This window comes from Danio rerio, chromosome 5 (genome assembly GCF_052040795.2).
Source record: "Danio rerio strain M-AB ecotype USA chromosome 5, GRCz13ab, whole genome shotgun sequence".
Taxonomy (NCBI): domain Eukaryota; kingdom Metazoa; phylum Chordata; class Actinopteri; order Cypriniformes; family Danionidae; genus Danio; species Danio rerio.
This window is the reverse complement of record NC_141025.1, coordinates 72,853,109-72,879,238: the sequence shown is the minus strand read 5'-3', so window position 1 is coordinate 72,879,238 and position 26,130 is coordinate 72,853,109. Positions and strand designations below refer to the sequence as shown.

General features: G+C 37.1%; 1 protein-coding gene and 1 long non-coding RNA gene across 11 annotated transcripts in view; one reads left to right on the top strand and one right to left on the bottom strand.

Annotated features, from left to right (window-relative positions):
* The window catches only part of camsap1b (calmodulin regulated spectrin-associated protein 1b), a 49,759-nt gene that overhangs the window by 17,058 nt on the left and 6,571 nt on the right, over nucleotides 1-26,130 (top strand). For 3 of the 10 annotated variants that reach the window (XM_087252201.1, XM_087252197.1, XM_087252202.1), the window contains exons 4-12: nucleotides 6,858-7,019; nucleotides 7,328-7,408; nucleotides 14,345-14,486; nucleotides 17,166-17,305; nucleotides 17,394-17,490; nucleotides 19,305-19,440; nucleotides 21,790-21,881; nucleotides 23,486-23,564; nucleotides 23,689-25,975. In XM_087252201.1, coding sequence (XP_087108327.1) covers nucleotides 6,858-7,019; nucleotides 7,328-7,408; nucleotides 14,345-14,486; nucleotides 17,166-17,305; nucleotides 17,394-17,490; nucleotides 19,305-19,440; nucleotides 21,790-21,881; nucleotides 23,486-23,564; nucleotides 23,689-25,975 — 3,216 coding nt within the window. 10 annotated transcript variants of the gene reach the window in all.
* Nucleotides 2,004-5,429, bottom strand: LOC147844494 (uncharacterized). Its single transcript, XR_015492148.1, has 2 exons — nucleotides 4,208-5,429; nucleotides 2,004-3,879 (listed from the first exon to the last, which is right to left on the bottom strand). It is a non-coding gene; the product is annotated as an uncharacterized LOC147844494 (long non-coding RNA).

Here is a 26,130-nt window from a genome sequence, read left to right as displayed (position 1 = left end):
TGTTGAGGGTGTGACCAATCAAAGGAGTGTAAGAGAACTAGACAAGGATCAGAAAGCGAGCTGGATATTTATATTTGTTTATATTATTTGCTAAATGCTCGTGTTGTTTAAAGGGACAGTTTATAGTTTGACTGTTTGTATTAAATGACAAAATTGTATTACAAATAGTATATAAATATAAATATATTAATATATTTTAATACAAGAACTGCTGCTGTGAAGAAAATATAAAACTGTGTATAGAAAAGCACCGTCAATGCACCATGATGCATCGATAGATAATCGGAACCGAACCGTGAGACTAGTGTAGGTTCACACCTCTAGTGAGCATATCTGTAATGTATTGAGATAATACTTTAAAATATATTCTGAATGTAACTGGGAGTCAGTGTAAAGACCTGAGGACAGGTGTGATGTGCTCTGATTTTCTGGTTCTGATCAGAATCCTGGCCGTAGCGTTCTGGATGAGCTGCAACTGTCTGACTGTCTTTTTGGGAAGGCCAGTGTGGAGTCCGTTACAGTAATCCACCCTGCTGCTGATAAAAGCATGAACAAGCTTCTCTAAGTCCTCACTGGAAACAAAGCATCTAACTCTTGCAATGTTTTTGAGATGATAGTGTCACTGTGTTTTGTTTATCTAGATTATTTTCTCTTTGTATTCCCCATAGTACAGTAATATTCACAATAGATCCGTAACATTTCTGTGAGAGGACTTCTGTCAGTGTTTTTAGGTGTTACTCATGCTCTGCTGAAAGTAATTAGTTCATTCCAATACGTTGCCTTTTAATATAATATATAAATGGATGGACTGTAAGGAGAAGAATGCCACCTCAAAATGACTTTAATGAGCATACTGGAATTCATTCAGTAAAAATGTTACCGTTGTAGTTTATGCAGTATGCACATTTTTTTTTCTTATTGGATCAAATGTTTATCCTACTTGATCCATATTTTTCAAAATGAATGCACGTCTTTGCATTTTCATCAAACATTTGTTTTATGCGATAATCCAAAATGTGCATAAATATAGGTGGATGGAAACATAGCTAGTGTGTTATCCTGAGCAAGAAGGAATAATAGTAAAGTTGCCTTGGCCAGTATTAATAATCAGACAGAAAAAGCTAATGTGACATGGACAAAGTTTTTTGAAGAGATCTTCCTGTTGTAGATATCTCACTGCACGCACTGGAGAAAGCTGATATTGTTGGCATATCCAGCATCTGTCTTTTCCCCTTATGCATTGCCACTGGATTCACCTGTCTAAACAATTAGTGACTTCAGAGGTTGAACTGAAGTAACACAGAGCGGAGTGGATTTCATTGATTGTTTCGGCCAGAGATGTGCTTTCTCCAGTGAATGGCAATCAGTGATGTTGGCGAATCAGCATTGTACACTCACTCGTGCTTTTATCACTTGAAATGCAAATGTTTGTGGTCGAGCCCACACCCTGTGCAGAGTTTAGTACAGTCTGATCCACACAAACCTGTTAGACCAAACACACAAAGGCTTTGTTAGACGTGTAGGAATGGCTTAATGACTTTAAAAGGTCTAGGTGTCATTTGTTTGCTTAAACACCTTTTAAGTGAGAACATGTAGCATAAATGCCGTTACACTGGCTTTATGTCAACTGCACTTTACACTTTTTTTTTTTTGAAAGAAATTAATGCTTCTGTTCATTGAGCAAAATGCTTAATATAAGATTACAGTAAAAAAATCCCTTTTATTACAGATATTTACTATTTCAAATAATACTTTTTTGTAACCTCAAAGCATTCTGACAGTTATTGTAATTACCATAAATATCTTCACATAAATAAATATATTAAGTGATGATATTATATTAAATGAATTTATAATTTTAATAAATATACATTATCAAGGTAAAGATATAATGTCTATTAATATTAACAATATTTTATATGTATGTTTTTGATCAAATAAATACAGACTTTTGGCCCTTTAAGAATACTTAAAAAATGTAATATCCAAAATATGCAGTGTAATTGAAATATATGAGCAATTCCAGCATTACGGATGTGACATTTGCTGTAAAAACTCAACATATAAATTCACAGAGAAAGTCTATGTTATCATTATATTGAAACATCTCTTTATAATTTCCAGAACAACTAACCACAGAGTTATAGGATCAGAAAAATATCAATCTGTAAACATATTTTGTACTTTAAATGAGAAAACTAAGCATGCGTTATTGGATGTGACCAAAAAAGTCTGCCAGTTTATAGTATACAACATACTGTGTAGAAATTTTGTAAATTAAACTGCACAACCCAAATGAAATAATGATAATCAAAAGGATACGAGTTGCTCTCTATAGAACAAAAATGATTGATTTTATTTAATATTTTTGCATTTATGAGCAAAAAGGGTCATTTTGGATTTGATATATTTCTGTTTTGGATGTAAAATGTTTAATTGCCACTTGTGTGACTTTGTTAAATCAAATATAATAGTTTAAAAACATTGCTAAAGCACTGTAAAGTACTTGCTTACACAAAAAAACTTTAACTGTTTTATGTATTTTGGTGAAAACATTTTTTTTTTGTCATGGCAAGGTTGACGTTTGTATGGAATTGCTCATAATTTTTTTTATTGTAGTTACACAAAATGCATTTAATTGGTCATATGTCGATAAAGAATGTGGCATTGTAAAAAAAGTAAATAAAATTGCAATATTCATTCATTCATTTCTTTTCGCCTTAGTCCCTTTATTAATCCGGGTCACCGCAGCGGAATGAACCGACAACTTATACAGCACGTTTTTCACGCAGCGGATGCCCTTCCAGCTGCAACCCATCTCTGGGAAACATCCATCCACACACACTAATTTACACACACACACACACACACACACACACACACACACACACACACACACACACACACACACACACACACTCATACACTACGGACTATTTAGCCTACCTAATTCACCTGTACCGCATGTCTTTGGACTGTGGAGGAAACCAGAGCACCTGGAGGAAACCCAGGGAGAACATGCAAACTCAACACAGAAACGCCAACTGACCCAGCTAAGGCTCGAAACTGCGACCCAGTGACCTTCTTGCTGTGAGGTGTCAGCACTACCTACTGCGCCACTGCGTCGCCAAAATTGCAATATACTGAAATAAATGCTTTTTAAAAATGTTCTCAGCCTTGCTGAGACTTCTTTTTAAAAACATTTAATCTAATGCTTGTGTACCTGTTGTTAAAAACTAACCTAGATTGTTGTCTGCTGTTAGAAACTAGCCTAGAGTGCCATTTACTACTTTATAAACTAGCCTAGATTGCCATCTGCTATTAGATACTAGCCTAGAGTGCCATTTGCTGTTTAAAAATTAGCCTAGAGCACAATCTGCTGTTAAAAACTAGCCAAGAGCGCCATCTGGTGTTAGAAACTAGCCTAGAGTGCCATTTGCTGTTTAAAAATTAGCCTAGAGCATCATTCGCTGTTTGAAACTAGCCTAGAGCGCCATCTGCCGTTAGAAACATGCCTAGAGTGCCACTTGCTGTTTAAAATTAGCCTAGAGTGCCACTTACTGTTTAAAAACTAGCCTAGAGCGCCACCTGCTGTTAGAAGCTAGCCTAGAATGCCAATTGCTGTTTAAAAGCAGCCTAGAGCACCATCTGCTTTTAAAATGTTGCACACAGCACCATCTGCTGTTAGAAACTTGCCTAGAGCACCATTTACAGTTAAAAAATTAGCCTAGAGCACCATCTGCTGTTAGAAACTAGCCTGGAGCAGCATTTTCTGTTTAAAACTAGCCTAGAAAGTCATCTGCTGTTTAAAAACTGGCCTAGAGGGCCATCTGCTGTTAGAAACTAGCCTAGAGCACCATTTACTGTTTAAAAATTAGCCTAGAGCAGTGGTTCTCAAACTTTTTTCATCAAGTACCACCTCAGAAAAAAATTGTCTCTTCAAGTACCACCATTAAAATGAGTATTGAAGTACAATAGCATAGTTGGCCCAGTTAAGCAGCTACAACTATGCACAGTTAAAAAAACGTGGCAGATTACCTCAGAAATATAGGCTATATGTCATATATTACATATTATATGCATAATTTTTGATACATTTTGAAACGGGTGAAGTATGTACATGACATATTTCATTTCTCCGCGTACCACTAGAAGAAAGTCTGCGTACCACTAGTGGTACACGTACCACAGTTTGAGAACCACTGGCCTAGAGCATTCCACCATTAAAAATTAGCCTAGAACACCATCTACTGTTCAAAAACAAAGCTCAGAGCTGATTCAAGAGAGAATAGTGATGCATTTTTAAAATCTCAGTACAAATGCACAATAGATTTCTCGAACCTTTGTTTGCCACAGCTCTAGCACTTTTTATTTATTGTTTTTTTTTTTTCAGCAGTATGTTATTGTCATAAAAGCCCTTAACAAAGCTACACATTTGAAAAGAAAGCATTGCTGTCTTTGTTTCTGGCTCATTTGCAGCATGCTGATTCATTGGTCACATTGAGAGTTTTGCATTATGTGACACGGTGTACTCTGTTATATTGCACAAAGTGTTAGATCTAGCAAGTTATCTGCGTATATCATGCAAATCGATGTTCATACTGTGCACTGTACAGTAGAAATGTTGCAGACATGACACAACTAGTGTGATAGTATGCTTTAGTACTCCATTTATCCAGACGGATAAGTATCCGGATTATCCGAGTCCAAAGCCCATCACAGTCCAATCTTCTGCCTTATACTTGTCAGACGTCTGACATGCGTATCTGAGAAAAAGCCTCTGTGAAAGTCCGCTGACACTTATTGCCTTGAGTCAGGGATCAGTCTGCTGAGATTGTGCTGACGTGAGCTGTGAGCCCGCATGAACATGCCACTGGTTGACTGCTGTTGGGGTTGGCATGGTAACTGAATGAGCTTTGTAAAGCAGTTCATAGTCTCAAGTGCTATTTTGCAATAGGTTATTAAAATAATGAGGTAGTCTGCAGCATTGGAGCCAAGAGTGTTACATAAAGGTTTTTATATTTGACAAATGTGGAATATTGTGTTGCATACTTTATCTTGATTCTGCTTTATTTGGCAGATTAATTGGGCTCAGGGTTTTGTTTAAGAGCAGTATGGCCTTCTTTGGGCTAAATCGGATTGGATTATTCCCACAAAGCTGGGTGTGTTGTTCTTACCTTTCTTAGTGTGACGATATGCAACATGCCTTAATATTATAAATTGAGCTTATTATGCTTTTTTTCAGTTTGTACATAATGTTTTTTGTAATAATCACAGACCTTTTTTGGACCACAAAAAGATGGTATTTTAGGGTGTCACACTACTACATTTACAATTTTACAGATTAGTTTATTATCATTTATTATTAATTTGCCATACATTACGGATTTACTTACATTTTCATCAAATGTATAGGTTTTTCGGTTGATTAAAAAAAAAAAAAAAAAAAAAAGCGGGTTTCTGTTTAATGTACTCATGTGTAACAGAAATAAAAGGTGTTCTGTGATCATTTTTAGACATATCAGTAGCATTTGTATTAGAATTATGCCATTGAATAGTCTGTAGTCGAGAATCTGATTGAGTCTAAATGGAATATGCACATCAGAATTAAGTCGGAACGCGCACGCGCACAGCCAGAAGCATGCGGCCGGTCAGCATTTGGTCTCATTCGCACACTAAAGCTGGAATTATTATTGCGCCTGGTGCCACATTGCGCACCTCCACTGACCGCGCGCGCACCTCGCGAAACGGACGAGGCGCAGACATGTAAAGTCATCTTAATGTGATCGCTTTAGGTGTCAAAACATAGTGTTTAGTGATAATTCATAATAACCCTCATTTGTGTAATAAACAAACGAGTTGAGGATCAAAAGACACGTGAAAGAGAAACCATTAAAGAGACAGCGCGCAATGTTGTTTTTATCATTAATCAAACAAAACGAGAAAATCCCTCTCTGCTCTTGACTGAAGGATTTTTGTAGCTTAAGTTTTATTCTTACTGTGAAGATGCTTAAAGCACAGTTTGTTTCATATTTTTATTCTATTGTATTTATTTCTTTTTCCTTTGCAGAGAGGAAAATAACTATGTAAACATTGAAGTCAGAATTATTAGCCCTCATGAATATTAGCAACCCTTTTACTGCCCAATTTCTGTTTAATGGAAAGAAGTTTTTTTTTAAACTAATTTCTGAACATAATAGTTTTGATAACTCATTTCTGATTACTGATTTCTTCTTTGCTATGATGACAGTACATAACATTTTTCTAGATATTTTTCTAAATACAAGCATTAAGATTACAGTGCAATTCAAAGGCTTAATAAGGATAATTAAGCGGTTCATTGTATAACAGTAGTTTCTTCTGCAGACAATCAAAAATATATTGCTTAAGGGGGCTAATAATATTGACCTTAAAATAGGTTTCAAAATATTTAAACCTGCTTTTATTCTAGCTAAAATAAAACAAATAAGCCTAGAAGAAAAAAAAATCATGGGAAATACTGTTAAAATTCCTTGCTCTGTTAAACATCATTTGGGAAATATTTATTAAAAAAAGCTAATTCTCAGGAGCGCTAATAATTTTGATTTCAACAGTAATCGTTTTAAATAATTGTGATTACAATTATGACCAAAATAATCGTGATTATGATTTTTCCCAAAATCGAGCAGCCATAATATAAGTTGATAATGCTTCCAGCTTAAAAGAGTATCCCAACAATGGCTTAAGCCACAAAATTAGAGGGTTTATTAAATAAAAATACTTAAGTATCGCTTATTAGCAAAAACAAATGACACAGTGTATTCCAGAAAATAAGTGCAGCAGCGTGACAGTTATTTCTCTTCCGTTTTGTGGCACAGAGTTCCCACATCCCCATGATTGATGCTTTGATGATGGCCTACACCGTGGAGATGATCAGCATTGAGAAGGTCGTGTCCTGCGTGAAGCGTTTCTCCACATTCAGTGCCTCCAAGGAGCTTCCCTTTGACCTCGAGGATGCAATGATCTTCTGGATCAACAAGGTGTGTGCTTCTTCAAACATGCGGCCATTAGTCTTTTCATAATTGTCCGAAACGGCTTGATTTATCATCTGTAATCCTAACAGCTTAAATTTCTTCAAGTGGTAAATTACAGCATTAAATAGTGAATGTTATGCTTGAATAAACATCATGGGTGTTACTTGATGCACTGATCGCTTAGTGTTTTTGTCTAGACCTGCAGGGCTTTGTCCAGATCGTGTCTATTCATGGAGACGTCTGTCAACACGCACTCAGATCCTCTTTATGTAATGTTTTGTAAGTTTCATAACAGTTTTTTCTCTGTGCCGCAGGTGAACTTGAAAATGAGGGAGATCACAGAGAAAGAGCACAAATCAAAACAGCATCTGCTGGAATCTCCAAGTCATCAGAAGGTACCAGACATCTCAGCCAAAGTGTTTCATTCATAGATTTTAGCTGTCTTGCTTATCGAGTGCTGTTTATAACTGGTTTTAACATCTGTTTTGGTGAATCGCAAGTTCATGTTGCTAAAGGCAAGTGTAAATGAGATTACAGAAACAATTAACTTAGTTAAACTGCATTTACATGTTTTACAATTTGGCTTTGCAGAACTTTTTTATGAAGACTTCCCTAGACTGCAAACTATTGCAAATGGACCTGTCGGATGAATACTGCTCACTGTAATGTTAATTTGCAGGATAACTGTGCTTATCACTGGGTGACAAGTAGGGATGCACCGAAATGAAAATCTTGGCCAAAGCCGAATAATAATGAATTGCTTGGCCGAAGGCCGAATACCGAACGTGGTGTTTTGCATTTTTTTCCTTTTAGTTTGCCAATTTTTTCACCATTACAATAATTAAATAGTAAAAATTAGCTTTTTACTATTTTGTGTTGCTTTTCAGAGAAATAAATCAAATAACAAAAATACTATTTCAAAAATATTTATTTAACACTGAACATTTTTTAACATTCCAGCAGATAATATACAAACAAAGCACAATATAACTTAAAATAAATAAATTAGTAAAATAAAAAAATATTTTTATTTGGCCATCTTTGAAGCCCCACTTCTTGAATAGCTGCTGAAAGAATGTAACTATGTCTACAACAACAAACGTGCATTAAATAGTGCAAAAAATGTGGATGACAACAAATGAATAACTGTCCTAGACATACAGTAAGCCTACTTAGCCTACTTCTTCAGAAAAAGTGGCAGGTTCTTCTTTATGAAAAGTAGTTTCTCTGCTGTCTCACATGAAAGTCGGTTCCTCTTCTCATCGATGACATGAGATGCAGTACTAAACAGTCTCTCGCTGTCGGTGCGCGGCTCATCTGTAGTACGAGCCCGTTTACTCTCGGCGCTGTTTTCATCTCCTGCGCTGTGCACCACCTGACCGTCTCCAACACTTATCGGCTTTCCCAAGTCCAACTCGGCCTGGATCATTTCTCGTGTGCGCAGCTTTTTCACCATATCCAAGTAATGATCTTTATATCGTGGATCAAGCTCAGTCGCGATGCATTTCATAGGTTCTGAGTCCGCCTGACTAAATCGTGCGCTGACAGCTTCTAAGAGCGCACTTTTAGCTGTTTTCACTCCTTGGTCTGTTACAGCGTCTTTGTTTAAAATACGCTTTAGTGCTGCATAAAGCGTGCGCCTCTCACTCTACGCGGGTTACTAGGCTATTTGATCGCGTCATTAAAAACGTCATTGTTCGGCAAAATTTATTCGGCCTTTTTACTTATTCGAATTTACTTAACCGAATTATTTCGGTTGCCGAATATTCGGTGCATCCCTAGTGACAAGCTGTTATAATATGCTGAAAGCATTATGTAAATAATATATATATATAATAATTAATCAATACGTCTTATTTCTAAGACAACAACATCAGATGTCATTCCCTCGCTGTAAATGCTAGTGCTTCCGTATTTTTCTGCAACCTTGCTGCGTGCGCATCTTGATTGTTTACAAACATGGTAATTCGTCTATATGTCGGCGCAGTTAACCACTAGGCTATTGGCGCTGACCACTGGAGCATTTTAAAGCCACGATTAATCAGCGGATCGGTCGCATGTCAGCTTATAGGCAAACCAGGTGATTGACGTGACTTCGAAATGCTCCAGTGTCCCTGTGTTTACACTCAGTAAACTGCGGGGAGTTCAGTGAACTGATGACCTTCACGGCCAATCAAAGTCATTTTTGTTGAGCATGTGAACACAATAGACAAACAGCAGTGTTTAAGGGTGCTTTCACACCTACACTTTTGTTTCGGAACCTGTCTCGTTTGTCCAGTTAGCAAGGTTCGTTTGGCATATGTGAAAATCACCACACCAATCGCTCTCGAATCGGCGCCAAATCAATCGCTCCGAGATCGCTTGAATGAGGTGGTCTCAGCTCGATTGAAACAAACTCTGGAGCAGATCTATTGCAGTGAGAAAGCAATCCGATCCGAGCGTGGTTATATCACTGTGTTTTATGGATGTGTAATAGGCATACGGCTATATGAAGAGAGAATTATGAGTAGGACGGGAAGTTTCGCAAGCCTCCGGATGCCCGCAAACGAATGATAATCTCCCGGTAATCTTGCGTCTCCCTCCCGGTCCTCAAAAAGGCTACGTCGCACACCCTTCTCACCCCTCCCCACCGCATCTCTCCTCACTCTTCAGACACGTCGCACGCACCTTGTCAAACACCACCAAACCACCACCTCTCCTTACAGCTCAGTGGGACTCTGCAAAATAAACCCTGACACTCTGACCAATGTGAGGAGAGTTTCCTCAAATGTGTCTTGTTTTAGCTCTTTTGGTCCGATTAGAAACTTTGCAATGTGAAAGCGAACCACACCAAGAGCAAAGAGCAACAATGTAACATTTGTAATCTCGGTTTCGGAACAACTGAATCGATTCAAAGGTGTGAAAGCACCCTAAGAATGCGCTCAACACACTCAGATGTTAGTGGGAAATGGGCGTTTTTAAAATTTCAGTATCGAGTGGTACCGAATTCCAGTATCGTGACAAACCTAATGTATTGTAATATGTTGGTCTATGTATCGACTTGTTATCAACTTGAAAATATAATAATTAAATAATATGAAAGTTAATTTAAATGTAACTTTAGATTTATCCACATTTCGGCTAAACTTTTGAATTATTTATTTCATTTTTTTTTTGTAGAGGTACAAACAAGCCCAATAAGTTTGTATGATAAATTGTAAGTTCCATTGTTCTGTTTTCATGCAGGCCTTGTTTCTTAATTTGAACTGTTCAATGGAGATGTGTTTGACACCGCCCCCTTTATATAATCAAACTTGATTGTTAATACCAGGTGTAAACATGATCTCACATGTAAACTAAACTGACAGGAACTGAACAGATGATACTAACAACTACAACGACAACCCTATGTCTACAGTGGCATCACTCCTTGTGTTTCTCCACTAACCTCATAGCAGAGTCACATCTGTCTGCTCTATTTCTTTCCTGACTTTACATCCCTCTCTGCTCTTCCCCGTCTCTTTCCCTCTAACCTCCTCCCTCGCTACTGGGATAGTCTCCCTCAAAATGGTATTGGAAACTAGTACCTGTAAGTTGGCTGTGAGTGCTTCCTCTCCACTGCACGACTAATATGTGTCACTCCCAATGTACACCATCACCACTCAGGCCACGCTTTTCTCTAATCAGCGCACACTGGGAGACGCTGCAGTCCAGTAGCTCACGCTGTAATCGCACAAAATGATCTTTGAGCACATGCAGTTATGAGCTAACACATACCGCTAAGCGTATTTGTGTGTTTGTGTGTGTGTTTGAGTCTAACTTCAGCTTTGGTCTTCTCATCTCTTGCAGTCATTTCCATCTTCATGTGTCTATTTCTGGTCTGTCTCTCGACTGTGTCTGTCCTTCAGCCGGATTTTAAAGGGATAGTTCACCTAAAAATTGAATTTTCTTTCTGGCATTTACTCACACTTCTCTTGTTTCAAACCTGTTTGAGTTTCTTTTTTTCTGTCAACGCAGAAAGAAGATATTTAGATGATTTCTAGCATTCTTCAAAATGTCTTCTTTTCCAGGGCTGCACGATATTGGAAAAAACTCACAATGCAATAATTAGTTTTTCTGCGATTTACACTCACCGGCCCCTTTATTAGGTATACCTTACAAATACCACGGTTGACGCTCTTTTGCCTTCAGAACTTTAATCCGTCATGGCATAGATTCAACAAGTTACTGGAAAGATACTGGTCCATATTGACATCATATCATCACACAGTTGTTGCAGATTTTTCGGATGCAAATCCATGATTCAAATCTCCCGTTCCACTAAATGCCAATGGTGCCCTATTGGATTGAGATCTGGTGACTGTGAAGGTCATTTGAGTACAGTGAACTCATTGTCATATTCCAGAAACCAGTTCATGTTCAAGCTCAAACCAGTCTGGCCATTCTCCTCTGACCTCTGGCATCAACAAGGCATTTGTGCCCACAGAAGAGCCGCTCACTGGATATATTCTCTTTTTTAAACCATTCTCTGTAAACCCTTGAGATGGTTGTGTGTGAAAATCCCAGTAGATCAGCAGTTTCTGAAAAACTCAGACCAGCCTGTCTGGCAGCAACAACCATGCCACGTTCAAAGTCACTTTAATCCCCTTCTATCCCATTCTGACGCTCGTTTTGAACTGCAGCAGATCGTCTTGACCATGTCTACATGCCTAAATGCATTGAGTTGCTGCCATGTGGTTATCTGATTAGAAATTTGCGTTAACAAGCAGTTGGACAGGTGTACCTAATAAAGTGGGTATACAATTTTGTTGTGATTTCATAAGTTTATTCACTTTAAATAACTCCACAAGTCATGACTTGTTGAGAGTGTGTTCATTATAAAGCATAATAAACAAATTACAAGCATAAATTAATACAAAAGAACAAAGAGACAATTGAAATAGACAGTGCCTTGTGTTGTTCTGGAATTTCAAAGTGTTGAGTTAAAATGTAAAATGACGATGCAATCAAATGCAAAATAACAGTGTATAGTCTTCATTGCAATAAAAAAAAATCTTTGTTAAAGCTACTAATTTTATAACTACTTGTGCCGAGCCTAGCTTGAAACCGTATAGTCACATGCCTTAAAATAAATTTGTTCACTGTAGGTGGTTAAACTAAGGGTTGTTATGATTGCAGTTAAACTATTTCCTGGTTAATTCTTATCACCACTCAAAGTGGCAGTTTCTGTGATGTGACTGTTTTCACATTGCGATAACAATGCTGAAACTATATATTGTGCAGCCCTAACTCAAAGGTTTACAACCGCTTAAGTGTGAGTGAATGTTTAGTATGTTATCATTTTTGGGCGAACTGTCTTTTTAAGTCTGAACTGGCCCACTGCATGCTGGAGCCTATGGGGTTTCATGAGTGGAACAGAGATACTCTGTCTCCATTTTGCCGCTTTTTTATATTTTGATCTGTTTAGGAATGTATAGTATGTGCACAATTGATTTAGCACATTCACAAGATCACAATTATGGCTGCTGTGATTTATGTAGAGGATGTTCTGTTATGTAGAGGAATTTTCTTGCATTTGCTTATTTATTTGTTTATTTTGTAGTGGTCAACTGATATATTGCCAAGGCTGCTCTGTATGATGCTGATATTTGTCATTTTGTTTACGTTATTTTTGATGGATATTTTTCATTAATGACATGCAGAAGGCAAATCTTTTGTTCACATGCTGTCAACATGGCCTGGACTGTTGAAGTCGGAAAAGAAAAGACTTGAAGGGATTGAATATTTTGGAAGTACACTTACCATATACTGAAATGTCAACAGATTTTTTTGGACAAGTGATCTACTTTTTTTAGATTGCTGTTAATAATGTCAGTCCATTTTACTGCTGAATATCTATTTCAATCTAGATTCATTTGATAGTCTGCTAATTAATTATACCTAGCTAATACTGTTTAAAATAATTTTTAAAAGTAACTTTAATACTTTCATCATAAATGTCTGAATATAATGATTCCAAGCAAAGCAAATGGAATGCTAGCCTTTAACTGAGAGGATGCAATTTCCACGTTGTACACCAACTTTAAAAATACAAAAAAATATACAGTATATTCATCAAATAAATGTGTATATCAGTTGATCTCTATTATTGTTTGGCTTTTAGATTTTTTTTGTGTGTTATGCAACAATGTCTAACTTTAGTACTGTTTGTAACAGTAGTATATCAGTGTTTCTTGCTTTTGTGATTCATATTCTTTTAAAGTATTTGGTGGAAAGCCACTGTTCTACTGTATTGTTGTTTAAAGGAACAGTTTACCCCTAAAATATATATTCATCAACCTGGATCTGTACATTATAGTCGCTAATTTGATTTGGTTTAAGTTATACAAAATAATTTTTTATTATATTTTTTCTTTTTTTTGTAAAGATTTTTTCCCCATTTTTCTTTTTTTGTGATAGATTAATAGTTATATTGTTTTATTATTTTTATTAAGGGCTCTATGCAGCTCTGACACTTTGATAATTAGAAAAACAAACAATTGTTGGAGTGGATACTGCAGTTTTTCAAAATGCGTTGCCATTCTCTCCTGAAACAATTCAGAGTTTAGTTTTAACAGCAGATGGCGCTCTAGGCTTTACAAACAGCTGTACTCTCTTGCGTTCAATTTATTACAAATACTAGTCTACCTTTACTGTCTTTTCCACATCCGAGAGAGTTACGGTGTGGAGAAGCCCTAAAAATTGTGTACCACCCAGACTACATTTTATCAAATTTGATTTAGTTTACAAGTAATACAACAGTTTTTATTTTATTTTTTTCCTCTATTATTTTTTCAGTTTTTCTTTTTCGTTATAGGTTAATAGTTATTGTTTTTCTTATTAATTAATACATTTATTTATTTATTTATTAAGTGCCCTATCCAACTCTGTCACTTTGATAGTTAGAAAAAAAGAACAGTTTTACATTTCGCTAAAAATCTCATGTTTTCCTAGGAAGAAAAAAGTAGTATATTTTGAACAGCATGTGAGTTGGTAAATAAAGATATTTATTTATTTATTTATTTATTTATTTATTTATTTATTTATTTATTTATTTATTTATTTATTCAATAATGTGGGGTGAACTATTCCTTTAAATTGTCTTGTATTCTTATTTGCCTGTAGTTGTCTGTCTAGGGTTAGATCAGTAAATATTAATATATTCAACTTCAAAAATAAAATGCGTTCCTCTTCTCGAAAGGTTTCTTGCCTACATGACACCAGTACCCTGTATCAAAGGTTACATACTGAAATATAATCATTATTATTGTAGCTGATTCTGACAGGTTTTCTTTCTTTCATATCTTTTTCAGGTACGGTATCGGCGAGATCACGCTTCAGGTCGACAGCTTCCCTATTTCCAGATGCTGGAAGACCTGATTAGAGACGTGTGTGACGGTGCTGCATTGCTGACCGTGGTCCATTACTACTGCCCTGAACTGATGAAGCTTGACGGTACAATCAAACATTCTCTACAGTTAAAGTCTATAAATATATATATATATATATATATATATATATATATATATATATATATATATATATATATATTTTTTTTTTTTTTTTTTCTCAAATATTTCCCAAATGATGTTTAACAGAGTAAGGAAATTGTCACAGTATTTTCCATAATTTTTTTTTCTTTAGATAAAGTCATTTTGGCTAGAATAAAAGAATTTCAAGTATTTTTTTAAACCATTTTAAGGTTAATATTATTATTTTTGGTAGTAAATTCTGGTAGTAAAACCCCCTAAAAACAGTTTAAACACTCTTCTTTCACCCTGTTTGCTGCTTGCTCCTGAGCAGTTTATTTTATGTAGACCTGACTCAGAGTTACGCCATTGGTTCAGTTGTTGCTATGTCAGCCTGCTCAAACAAACAGCACAGAAGTTTTGATGGCGCCAAAGTGCCTGCATTCTTCATAAAATCAACATAGGAATGGTTTGCTTACAGTTGTTTGCTGCATATTAAGCTGGAAAAGAAGGTATTTTTACACACTTGTACTTTATTTCTTTGCAGCATTATTTCTTAAAGGGATACTTCAACCAAAAATGAAAACTCTGCTGTCATTTACTTATCGGAGTTGTTTCCACCTGGTCACATCATGTTTTATTTCTGATCAATTAGCTAATCTAATTACACTTGAGCACATAAATGTATCTCCCTTAAATTGATACAATTCCGATCTTTTAATCTCACACTATATAGTAATTTTACTGTTACGTCGACTAAAGCATCAGATACACTGCATTTTATTTAATTAAGATTATTATTTACAAAAACGTAAGCATTACATCTTATTTAGCATTCAAATTATTTTATATGCAGGCTTAAAAACAATATTACAACATCACAAGGCGGGCTTCATGATTATATTGATTATAGGCTATGGAACATATACACTTACCGGCCACTTTATTAGGTACACCTTACTAGTACCGGGTTGGGCCTCTTTTTGCCTTCAGATCTGCCTTATTCCTTTGTGGCGTAGATTCAACAAGGTTCTGGAAATATTCCTGAGATTTTGGTCCATATTGACATGATAGCATCACACAGTTGCAGAGTTGCTACAGGTTTGTCGCCAGAATTCGAGACTCATCAGACCAGGCCTGTGAGCCTGTGTCAATTCTAGCCTCAGTTTCCTGTTCTTTAGCTGACAGAAGTTCAGTGGTTTGAACTGCATGTCATTTAGGCATGTCTACCCTGCCTAAATGCATTGAGTTGCTGTCATGTGAATGGTTGATTAGAAATTTGCGTTAACAAGCAGTTGGATAGGTGTACCTAATAAAGTGGCCGGTGAGTGAATTTTTGTCATATAGGTACATGTAAGACATCATTCAAAACTGTAAAGGGTTTAAATTTATGTATAACATACTCTTTTAAAAAACAAAACAACTTGCCTTTGTAAACGAATGTAACACTACATTCTATTATTATTCCTCTCTTCACAGTGTTGATTTAATTTTTATGATTTCACAATTCAGTCAAAAATAAATGAAAAATAAAAATTAAAAAACTGTTGTCTGTGGCCTTTAGTGTATCTGATAGTCATATAGCCCAGTTTTTTTTTTTTTTTTTTTTTTTTAAGAGTGAATTTTACATATGTGGTTTTAACAACCAGATACATTTAGACCTGTCCAGCTTTGTGTGTATTGTGTCCTAGAACACCTGAAGTAGTTTAATTGGATTTTGTAGTCGGATTTATATCCGTCTCAAATGCATTTTGGAGGGTAATTATACCTGTTCTTTTCTCGATTGGGTGGCTTTCTAGTCAGAAAAAATGCGTTAAGTGACCAGGTGTAAGCAGTCCCATCCACTTTGAGTTGAATACAAAGGAAGATATTCTGAAGAATGTTGAAAAATCCAACCATTGTTTTTTTTTTTTTGTTTGTTTGTTTTTACTAATGATGTCAGTTTTTCCAACATTCTTCAGAATATCTTATTTTGTGTTCAACAGAAAAAAAATCATTAAAGTTTATGACCACTTGAGTGTAAGCGTGAGAGAATTATTACTATTATTATTATTATTGTTATTATTATTATTTTTCTGATGTACTACTATCACTAAAGCTTGGCATGAATTAGTCGTATTTTTTTACACAGTTAAAATAGTTTGGTTGTTAAATCACTTGTGATTCAAAGAAATTAGTTTTTTTCCAGTGATGTTTTTTACATGATGATTTTATGACATATACATGGCAAAAGATGAAAGAATATGAACACTTGAGGGGAGATGAAAAAACAAACATTGAATATTTTGATAACTTATAAATGATTGAGATTATTATAGCAGTATAACAGACTTTTTACTTGCTTAAAAAGTATAAACTAGAAGATGTGTAATAAGTCGTGTGTAATACAAATCGACAAGTATTTGAATTGTTGCTTGTTTAGCGCTTTATGAAATGATGACGTTTTAATTTCTATTTTTTTTTCTTGCTTTCTTTTAACTGACTCTAGTTTTATTGCTTTTCATGCTTACCTTGCATTCATTGCCTCTTGAGCAAAGCGGCAATTATGTGAAATAATATTATTTCACTTCAACATGCAAGCAACTATTGATCTCGTTTAGATTCAGCCCTTGGTTTAGAGTTCTGCATAAGGATAGCCTAACCTGCTTTATTATATCATCTGCAGATATCTGCTTGAAAGAGGTGACCTCAATAGCAGACAGCCTTTATAATATCCAGCTGCTGAAAGAGTTTGCCAATGAGTACCTTAACAAAAGCTTCTATTTGACTCTTGAAGACCTGTTATATGCACCACCTGTGCTCAAGGTAAGCTACTCAGCTGTGCATAATGCATCTCAGGATGTTTGATTTGGCACGGGCTTGTTCTTGACTTGCTGTTCATTGTCGTCCGCAGCACAATGTCATGGTATTTATAGCGGAGCTCTTCTGGTGGTTTGAGATCGTCAAGCCTGAGTTTGTCCAGCCGAGAGATGTTCAAGAGTTCAAAGATGGTGATTTTAATATTATTTTTATGTCACAATTTACAATAAGGTTTCATTAATGAGTAGTTAGCATGAACTAAGAATAAACTATATTTGTACAGCATTTGTTAATGCTAGTACTAATTTAATATTAAAATATCGTAATCATGTTGAATCCTGCACTTAATGAGACAATGTGGGAACCAAAATGACAGAGCCTTACATTTCTGTGATGGAAGTATTCTCATTATTTTGAATACATGGAATAAAATGGCATTGTATCAATGGACAGTGATTTTACTGAACTAATATACTGTGAAGGTGTAAGTTATATACAGTGTGTTGTTAAAGGGTCACGAAACACCAAAACACATTTTTTGAGCTGTTGACAGTCGTATATGTGTCCCACACTACTATAAACACTATTAGGACACCTATATTTCACTAAAAAGTGTAAATTGGTTGTTTTTGCGTTATTTCAAGCAAATTCGTACTTCCTGTTTGAAACGAATTTTTGAAGCTGCGTCACGGTCATGACATAATAGCGTGTATTCCAGTGTGCAGACTGGACGTCTGTGCCAGAGTGAGTCTTATTACGTCTTACAGTGTGATGCATTAATGCATGAGTAAGGCTTGGTTAAAACCAATCAGCGCGCTCTATTGTGCAACTTCATTAATATTCATTAGTGTCACAGTGTTTTCACGACAGAGATGCCACGTTGTGTTGGCAAAACAAGCGTGAAGTGTTGCTTTTATAATTTGCTGCCGTTAAGTTTTGTTTTCATTTTCTCTCTGTGAGAGCGCAGCTGGCGTCACGTGTGGATTAACAGTGTACGCGACGCTCGACAACAATAACTTACGTGTCTAAGGAGGTTTATTGTTTACCTGAGAGCTGTTCTCATCTGCAAACGCTGAGATCCGGATTCGTTTGTAGTATTCTCTTCATAAAGACACGGCTCTAGTTACTGGTGATTGTCCTGTCTCTACAGATTTGGTAAGTGAGCGACCAGTGCTCTTTGTTTATTCAGTTTGCTCGTATCGAACTAAGTTAACTATTGCACCGAGTCACCGAGTGTAAACACGTTAGCATCACAACCAAACTTTAACCTCGTGTAGGGTTTTTACCGCATTTAGTGACCGGAATAACACACGCGGCTTTCTGACGCTACCTGCCGTGTGCATCTAAGTTTCCGGGAAATGCGGAGGTTTTTTTTCTCTCATTCGCCGTGTGGTATCAAACATTGCATGAAAAATACACGCTTAGAGCAGATCCTCGAATCAAATATCTCGTTTGTCGCGAGGGGCATGAATGAATTCCCTGAATGAAAGAGCCAAACTGCAGTTAAAGTCCAACATTTAATAATTTGGCAAATAAGTCGACTACAGATGTCCATGTAGGTTAAACACCATCACTTTCTCCTGTGTGTATTTTGACTCTGAAACTCGCGCGTGCCCAAATAGACACTCCCACACCATCCCACTTTAGTTCCTCCGACACTCCCCCCTAAACAGAGCTGGACACGCCCACTTTTCTGACTTTTTCCAAAGTAGAGGTGTGAAAACACCCTGCTGAAACGAGGGGGTTTCATGGCCCTTTAAATGCAGAGCTCCTCTCTTTAAAAAAATGAAAAATACCCTGCAAGTTCTTAAAGAGATCAAGCCTCAGCCACGTTTGAAAAAGTAACTTAAAAGTACCGTAACGCATTACTTTCCATCAAAAGTAACTCAACTAGTTACTTTTTTGGAGAGTAACTCAATATTGAAATGCAATACTTTTAACTTCAACTTCAATAGTCTCCAACACTGTTGATAATATGAGTTAAAAATTAATGTTCTCTTTACAGCAAGAGCAGTGAGCCAGCCCAAGAGTGCCAGGCCTACTGTGCCCATTTCCAACGCCACAAAACGAAGCTTCCTGGTGTCTCCGGGTGCGGCTGATCCAGTGCTTCCTGTTCAGAACAGCCCGGAAGTTTGTAACAGGTACTTCCTGCACCCTGAAGAATCTGAGCCTCTGTAAGTGCTTTTCCATGCTTTTGTCTATTCCATGTGTGAAGTCATAAATTGTGGTAGTTGTGAGTGTAAGTCAACCATTTCGATGTAAAGATATGCTTGGTTCATTTTCATGAGACCCATTTAAAATTAAATATCATTTATTGTATTATACATACACTACCTAGTCTTGTCATCGATTCCAGTTGTAAGAGCAACAAATAATAACTTGACTTCTAGTTGATCATTTGAAAAAGTGGCAGAAGGTCAATTTTTCAGATGATTCATCTGTTGAACTGCATCTAAATCATCACAAATACTGCAGAAGACCTACTGGAACCTGCATGAATACAAGATTCCCACAGGCGTCAGTCAAGGTTGGTGAAGGAAAAATCATGCTTTGGGGTTACATTCAGTATGGGGGTGTGCGAGAGATCTGCAGAGTAGATGGCAACATCAACAGCCTGAGGTATCAAGACATTTGTGCTGCCCATTACATCACAAACCACTGGAGAGGACAAATTCTTCAGCAGGACAGCGCTCCTTCTCATACCTCAGCCTCCACATTAAAGTTTCTGAAAGCAAAGAAAGTCAAGGTGCTCCAGGATTGGCCAGCCCAGTCACCAGACAATTAACATTATTGAGCATGTCTGGGATAAGACGAAGGAGGAGGCATTGAAGATGAATCCAAAGCGTCTTGATGAACTGGGAGTCCTGCAAGAACTCTTTCTGTGCCATTCCAGATGACTTTATTAATGAGTGATTTGAGTCATTGCAGTAATGGATGCAGTCCTCCAAACTCATGGGAGTCATATACAATATTCATTATTTTTCCACTGCAGCATGACTTTATATTCTATACTGTACATTATTTCTGTTAAGTGACAAGACTTTTATCTAAGCAAAGACGGACCTTACTCTTCTAATTTAATAATTAAAAATCAAAGGATGATCATTTTATTTTGGTCAAATAAGCGTAATCTAGAGGCCTTCGCCTTTCATATAAGCCACTTCTGAGACCAAATCAAGTAGAAGTCAAGTTATTATTTGTTGTTCCTAAACCTTGGTTAGGCGACAAGAGTTTTATCAGGTAGTGTATATTAAACATCATTTAATTCACTAATATAATTAAAATCATTTCATTTTTATAATTAGTTTAGTTTATTGCTTATCTAAATCTGTTTCTATCTGATTAGTTCTGCATGTATTTTAAAAATTTTACATTTAAACTAAATTTTAATGCATTTCGTTTTATACAGGAACTAAAATTAAAACACACAGTGCAGTTTTGGCTAATTGTGTCAAGATAATTCTTTGATCGATTAGTTTTTTTGTTGTTGTAGATACTAATATTATTATAATTTTTGTTTATTTTCCTCATAAATAAAATCTCAAAACAGCGTAGTAATGTTAATACTTACCTAATGCAAACTTTATTTGATGTGCTTGTGGTTAAATTAACATACTGCCAGAGTTTCATCTGTTTTGCGTTTCTTATAAACACTCTTGCTACACAAGCAGATTGTATCATGTTGCATATTGTGCTGATTTTGGAAGTTTGCACATGCCAAGTCATGATCTAAGCAGTACAAGATTCCATATGTTTGGGAAGTGCATGGACATGCATGTATGCACTTCAGAGTTCCACTTTGCATGCTTGATTACGATTCACACCTGAATCATACAGTGTCATAATGTCTGTGCCTTGTTCTGTGATGTGTATGTCTTTTTAGCATGTCAAGACTGTGGTACTTAAAGTGGTACTCCACCCCAAAATGAACATTTTTCTTTCAGTTCACTCACCCTCTAGTAGTTTCAAACCTTATGATTTTGACACAACCATGACTTCCGTAGTATTCGATCTTCGTACTATGGAAAGATACCGATTTTAGTTTCCAAACCGGTTTAAGCTACTTTCTTCTTTTGCATTTAACAGAAGAAAGTGACTCAAACTAGTTTGGAACAAGTGAAGGGTGAGTAAATGATGACAGACTTTTCAGATTTGGGTGTAATATCCCTTTAAAGGAGTTAGAAAAATCACTGGGCTTGCTCTTATTTCACAGGCAAATAAAATACAAGCTATTTGGGCGTTTTATTGCAGTGCTAATGCCAGTAATACTGCTCTGTAACTGTGATATTTGGACTGCTGTAGATCCAGATTTCTATATAAGGTCCTACACAGAGCAGTGCTGTCTATATTTGTCCATTCAAATGGAAAATGCTTTGTGTCAGTTACGATTAGATTTTTGTTGGATAGACCTCTGGGGGCCTGGAGATCATTCGTTTTCAGTTTTTGTGCTGGTGGTTTGCCAACTTTGTTCTCTCTGCTTGCTGTTTCAGTAACAAGGGGAGTTCTGGCTTCAGCCCCTCACATCCACTTCTGCCACTGAGACAAAGACAGAAGAAAGCTCAGCCAGCAGAGGAAAGCACGGGTATTGAATCAAACTATGGCCATTCAGTTCAAATATGTTTTTATGCTTGCATGAAAAATGTACATAAAACATGTTGAATCTAATTCAGTTTTTTAATATTTAATGCCTGTATGTAGTTTATGACAGGTAAATCTAATCTGCTTTGTTTTGTTTTATGGCAATCTTTACTTTCAAAAAGATGTATAGAGTTTACAAAACATCATAAAGTGTGAATGTAATAAATTCCTAAAGAAGAATAGATTCATGTTTAGAACACAAGTTAAGAACAATCTCCTAATTAGAATGTTTTTAGGAAATACAAAACGGTGAGATATTTGTAAATGTTCATATATACAAAATAATTATTTTTTAAATATTTTATTTGTTTGCTCATACTTTTCTGACTCTCATTTCTGGTTACCATGAACCAGGAAAACATAGTCATAAAACTGTAATTTGTGAAATAAACTTTAATAAATTTTTACACCTATATTAATGCTGCACGATTCTGGTTAAAATGAGAATCTCAATTTTTTTTTGCTTAAAATCAAGATCACGATTTTCTCACAGTCGGCTGTTATTATTTCTCAAACATACGGTAAAACAGCAATAATAATATTGGGCCTATGTGTAGGTCTACTGTTGGTTTAAATGCTCAATTTTGTATAGACTAGGAATGGTGGACTTGAATAGACTTTGAATATGTCCTGTTGTTAATGCACAGTAAAGTGACGATATCAGAATAAAACTATTCTTAATTCTAAAGATGGATTATTATGTTTGAGACATATGCTTGTCATTTGTCATTGACAACATTATTAGACCATTTTCTTAACTGGTAAAATAAAACATTGTCATTATCAGATTCCCTGTTGCATTATTATTAACATTATATTGGCTAGAGCAGTTATACTGACACTGTGTTAAACATTTATTTTAATGCACAACACTTTGTGTTCGCTATGAAAGAAAACAACATATCAAATGCTTGTCGTAATCATAACTGTAAAATGTGATATGAACATTTAAATGATGTGCACACTTTCAGATACACTTTCACTGCCGAGTGCAGTTCATGTCATGGCTGCCGTCACTTTGAGGAAAAAAGCATACATGCAAATCAAACTTCCCATGTGCCTCTTAAACTATCACTCTGTGCAACAAACTAAACGTTATTTACAACTTTATTAGCTGGTATTCACAGCCTATGCAGGTCCTATTTACTAAAGTAGACATCATTTGCGGGCACACACACATCCTTTCAGTAGTAAACAAACAGTGCGTCAGCTCATGTATCATTCGCAGCCACAAATACATCATTACATTAAGATGGAAATGACATTTTTGGGTGAATTATACCTTATAAATACAGTATGTGACGCTTTTAACGCAGTTTAGAGGTGCCCATGATGCTGAGCAATGTATGTAAAACCACTTAAAAAATAGTGCGACTGATCTATAATTGGCTGAATCGTAAAAAATGCAGAATTAAAATCGTGTGTAGGGTCGAATCAAGATCTTAATCTTTATTCGATTAATCGCGCAGCTCTTATCTATATATTTCAAGGAGTTTGTATGAAAGCAATCAAGTAATCAAATTATCTGTGTTGTGCTTTTCTTACCAGCTTGTCGAAATCGATCTAATTCATTGACGCAAGAAGGTCATCCCAGAGGATCTGTGGCTTGGTCAGATAAACGGCAGCGGTACAACACTAATAAATATTAATAATAAAATAACACCAATAATTACTTATGCTTGCTCATTTAATGCAATATTTCAGAAGGCATGCTTTATTTAGCTTGCTAATGCCTCTTTTATTATAATCAGGCCACTGTCTCAGCTGAATCGGTATGTTCTTCACTCTGCTACGGACAGTGATGCAGACTTGGCCTCAGGCGACAGCGTTAGTCTGACTTGCTCTATCAGTGAGGACAGCCTGGCCTCCACGGTCACACCCAAGCATCAGAGCCATCCAGGTCAAGGGAGTGTTAGACGGATCAATGGTCATAGTCTACTTGGCAACGTTAACATGGATGAGGAGGAAGAGCTGGTAGCCATTGCCAGGGCCGATCCTTCCAAGAATGACATAACACTGACAAACTCTGAGGATACAGAGCGACAGGGTGTTACCCCTGGTGCTAAAAGCATTTGGGGAAGACAAGAGGATGCATCTTCAGATTCCCGAACAGCCAGTTTCTTCCTGGAACCTCTGATGCCTGCGGTTCTTAGGCCAGCCAAAGAAAAATCTATAAGTTTAAATAAGGAAGAAGAATCTGGAGAGGGACGGCAGAGAGGGTCAACTCGGAGAGTGGCTGGAGCAGAAAGTGCTGCTTCATCTACACGACGGAGACCTCCACAAACTCTCAACCGAACTTTTACCCCTAACACCAGCTCTGAGTTTGAGACCACTATTGAGCCTAAATCAAGTGAATTTGTGCCTCCAGCCCCTGGGCAAATGCAAGCTTTCAGACCACTGGTGACAAGTAGCGTTGAGCCATCTTCTGCTGAGCGGTCACCTGGGTTTTACCTTCATTCTTCGGTCACTGAGGAAAAGAGGCCTGTCCAAGCGTGGGACGCCCATCCAGGGACATCTGATATAGAGACAGTGGAAACTATTGAAGAGCAGGATGCAGAACTCACCAAAGAGCTCCACCCAGACAAGAAGCAGCATTTTGAGGAGGAAGTAGAGTCTGCCAAACTGCGGGAGGACATGAATGTGAAGGAGCATGAGGATAAGGATGGTGGGAGCAGGTGCTCTAGCCCTGGCCAGCAATCCCAGGTCAGCAGTGTAGCTAGTGGGAGTATACGAATGACCAGCTTTGCAGAACGAAAAATGCAGAGGTTTGGTAGTAATCAAGATATCCGCTCAAGCACAAGCAGCTCACAGCGGACTACACCAGACGGCTCAGAGAGTTGCCCCCTTCCTCTGACCTCATGGAGGATGAAGAGAGACCAGAGTCCCACACCACAGAACAAGGACAATGCCAACATGCTGGCATCGGAACTTGTTCAACTCCACATGCAACTTGAAGAAAAGAGACGTGCAATTGAATCCCAAAAGAAGAAGATGGAAATCTTGACAGCAAGACAGCGGCTTAAGCTTGGGAAAGCAGCCTTCCTGCACATAGTCAAGAAAGGCAAGAGTGACACTCTCCCGCAGCCTACCAAGTCTGAGTTCTACTTGAAAGAGGGCCAAAAACTCAATGAAGAAAAGGAGGTGTCATCAAAAGATGATACCTGCGTTGATGCCTTGAGAGACCGGTCAAAAGAGGCTGAAGAGCCAGAGAAGGCATCTTGCGAGTGGGCAGGTGGTGGGACTGTGTCTTCTAGTCCCTTGGATGTGGAGGAGGAGGTAGATCTTAATGAATGCAATCGCTCTATTGAATTACTAAATGAGGCCATAGGAAGCATTCAGCAACAGATGATGCAGCTTTCTCTTCAGCAGGAAATGCTCATGAAGCAGAATATTCAATCGCCAACAAGTGCTACTTCACCACTTGCCAATGACCAGATCAACACATCTGAACCAAGGGTCAGAGCTTCAATACATTTTGTTGAACCAAGTGGCAGCCCTGTTGTGCGAAAGCCACCCAAGCTAAGCTCAGCACGGCCACGCTCCAAACCTTCAGAGCTGTTGCTAGGTAAGGAGCATAGTAAGGGTCAGAAGAGCTCCACTCCTACACCTACTGATAGCCCTTCTGCAAGGTCCATTCAAGGGGGCAGGACCCCCAAAGCAGAGTCTCAGGACTTTGTGCAAAGCTCTGTAAGATCGGAATCATTCAACAAAGATAAAGGGAATCACAAAGGCACTACATTCCACCTTAATGATGAAGCTAATATGAGGATGGTCTCAAGGGAACCCAGTTCTGTGGCACTTGGAGTCACTTTTGAAGAATCCATGTCCTTGAGGGATACAGAGACTACTTTTGATGATGGCACTGCAAGGGATAACCTTATATCCTCAGAGGATATTTCTAGAGGAAAAGCCAATCTTATTGAAGTTGACTTGTCTGATTTGGCTGCCAATACAGATGATGAAAGCACCAATGCATTGGATGTCACCGCTGATGGAAGTGATGGGGAAAAGAAGTCTGGCATGGGCTTCTTTTTTAAGGTAAAGACAATGAAATTCTTTGTTTTGGCAAAGTATTCATATTGTGTGCTTTATATTTTATTAATACAGTTTGGATTAGGGCAGGGGTGTCCAAACTTTTTGGGCCGAGGGCCTGATGCAAAAAAAAAAAAGTTGTCCCGGGCCATATATTACAT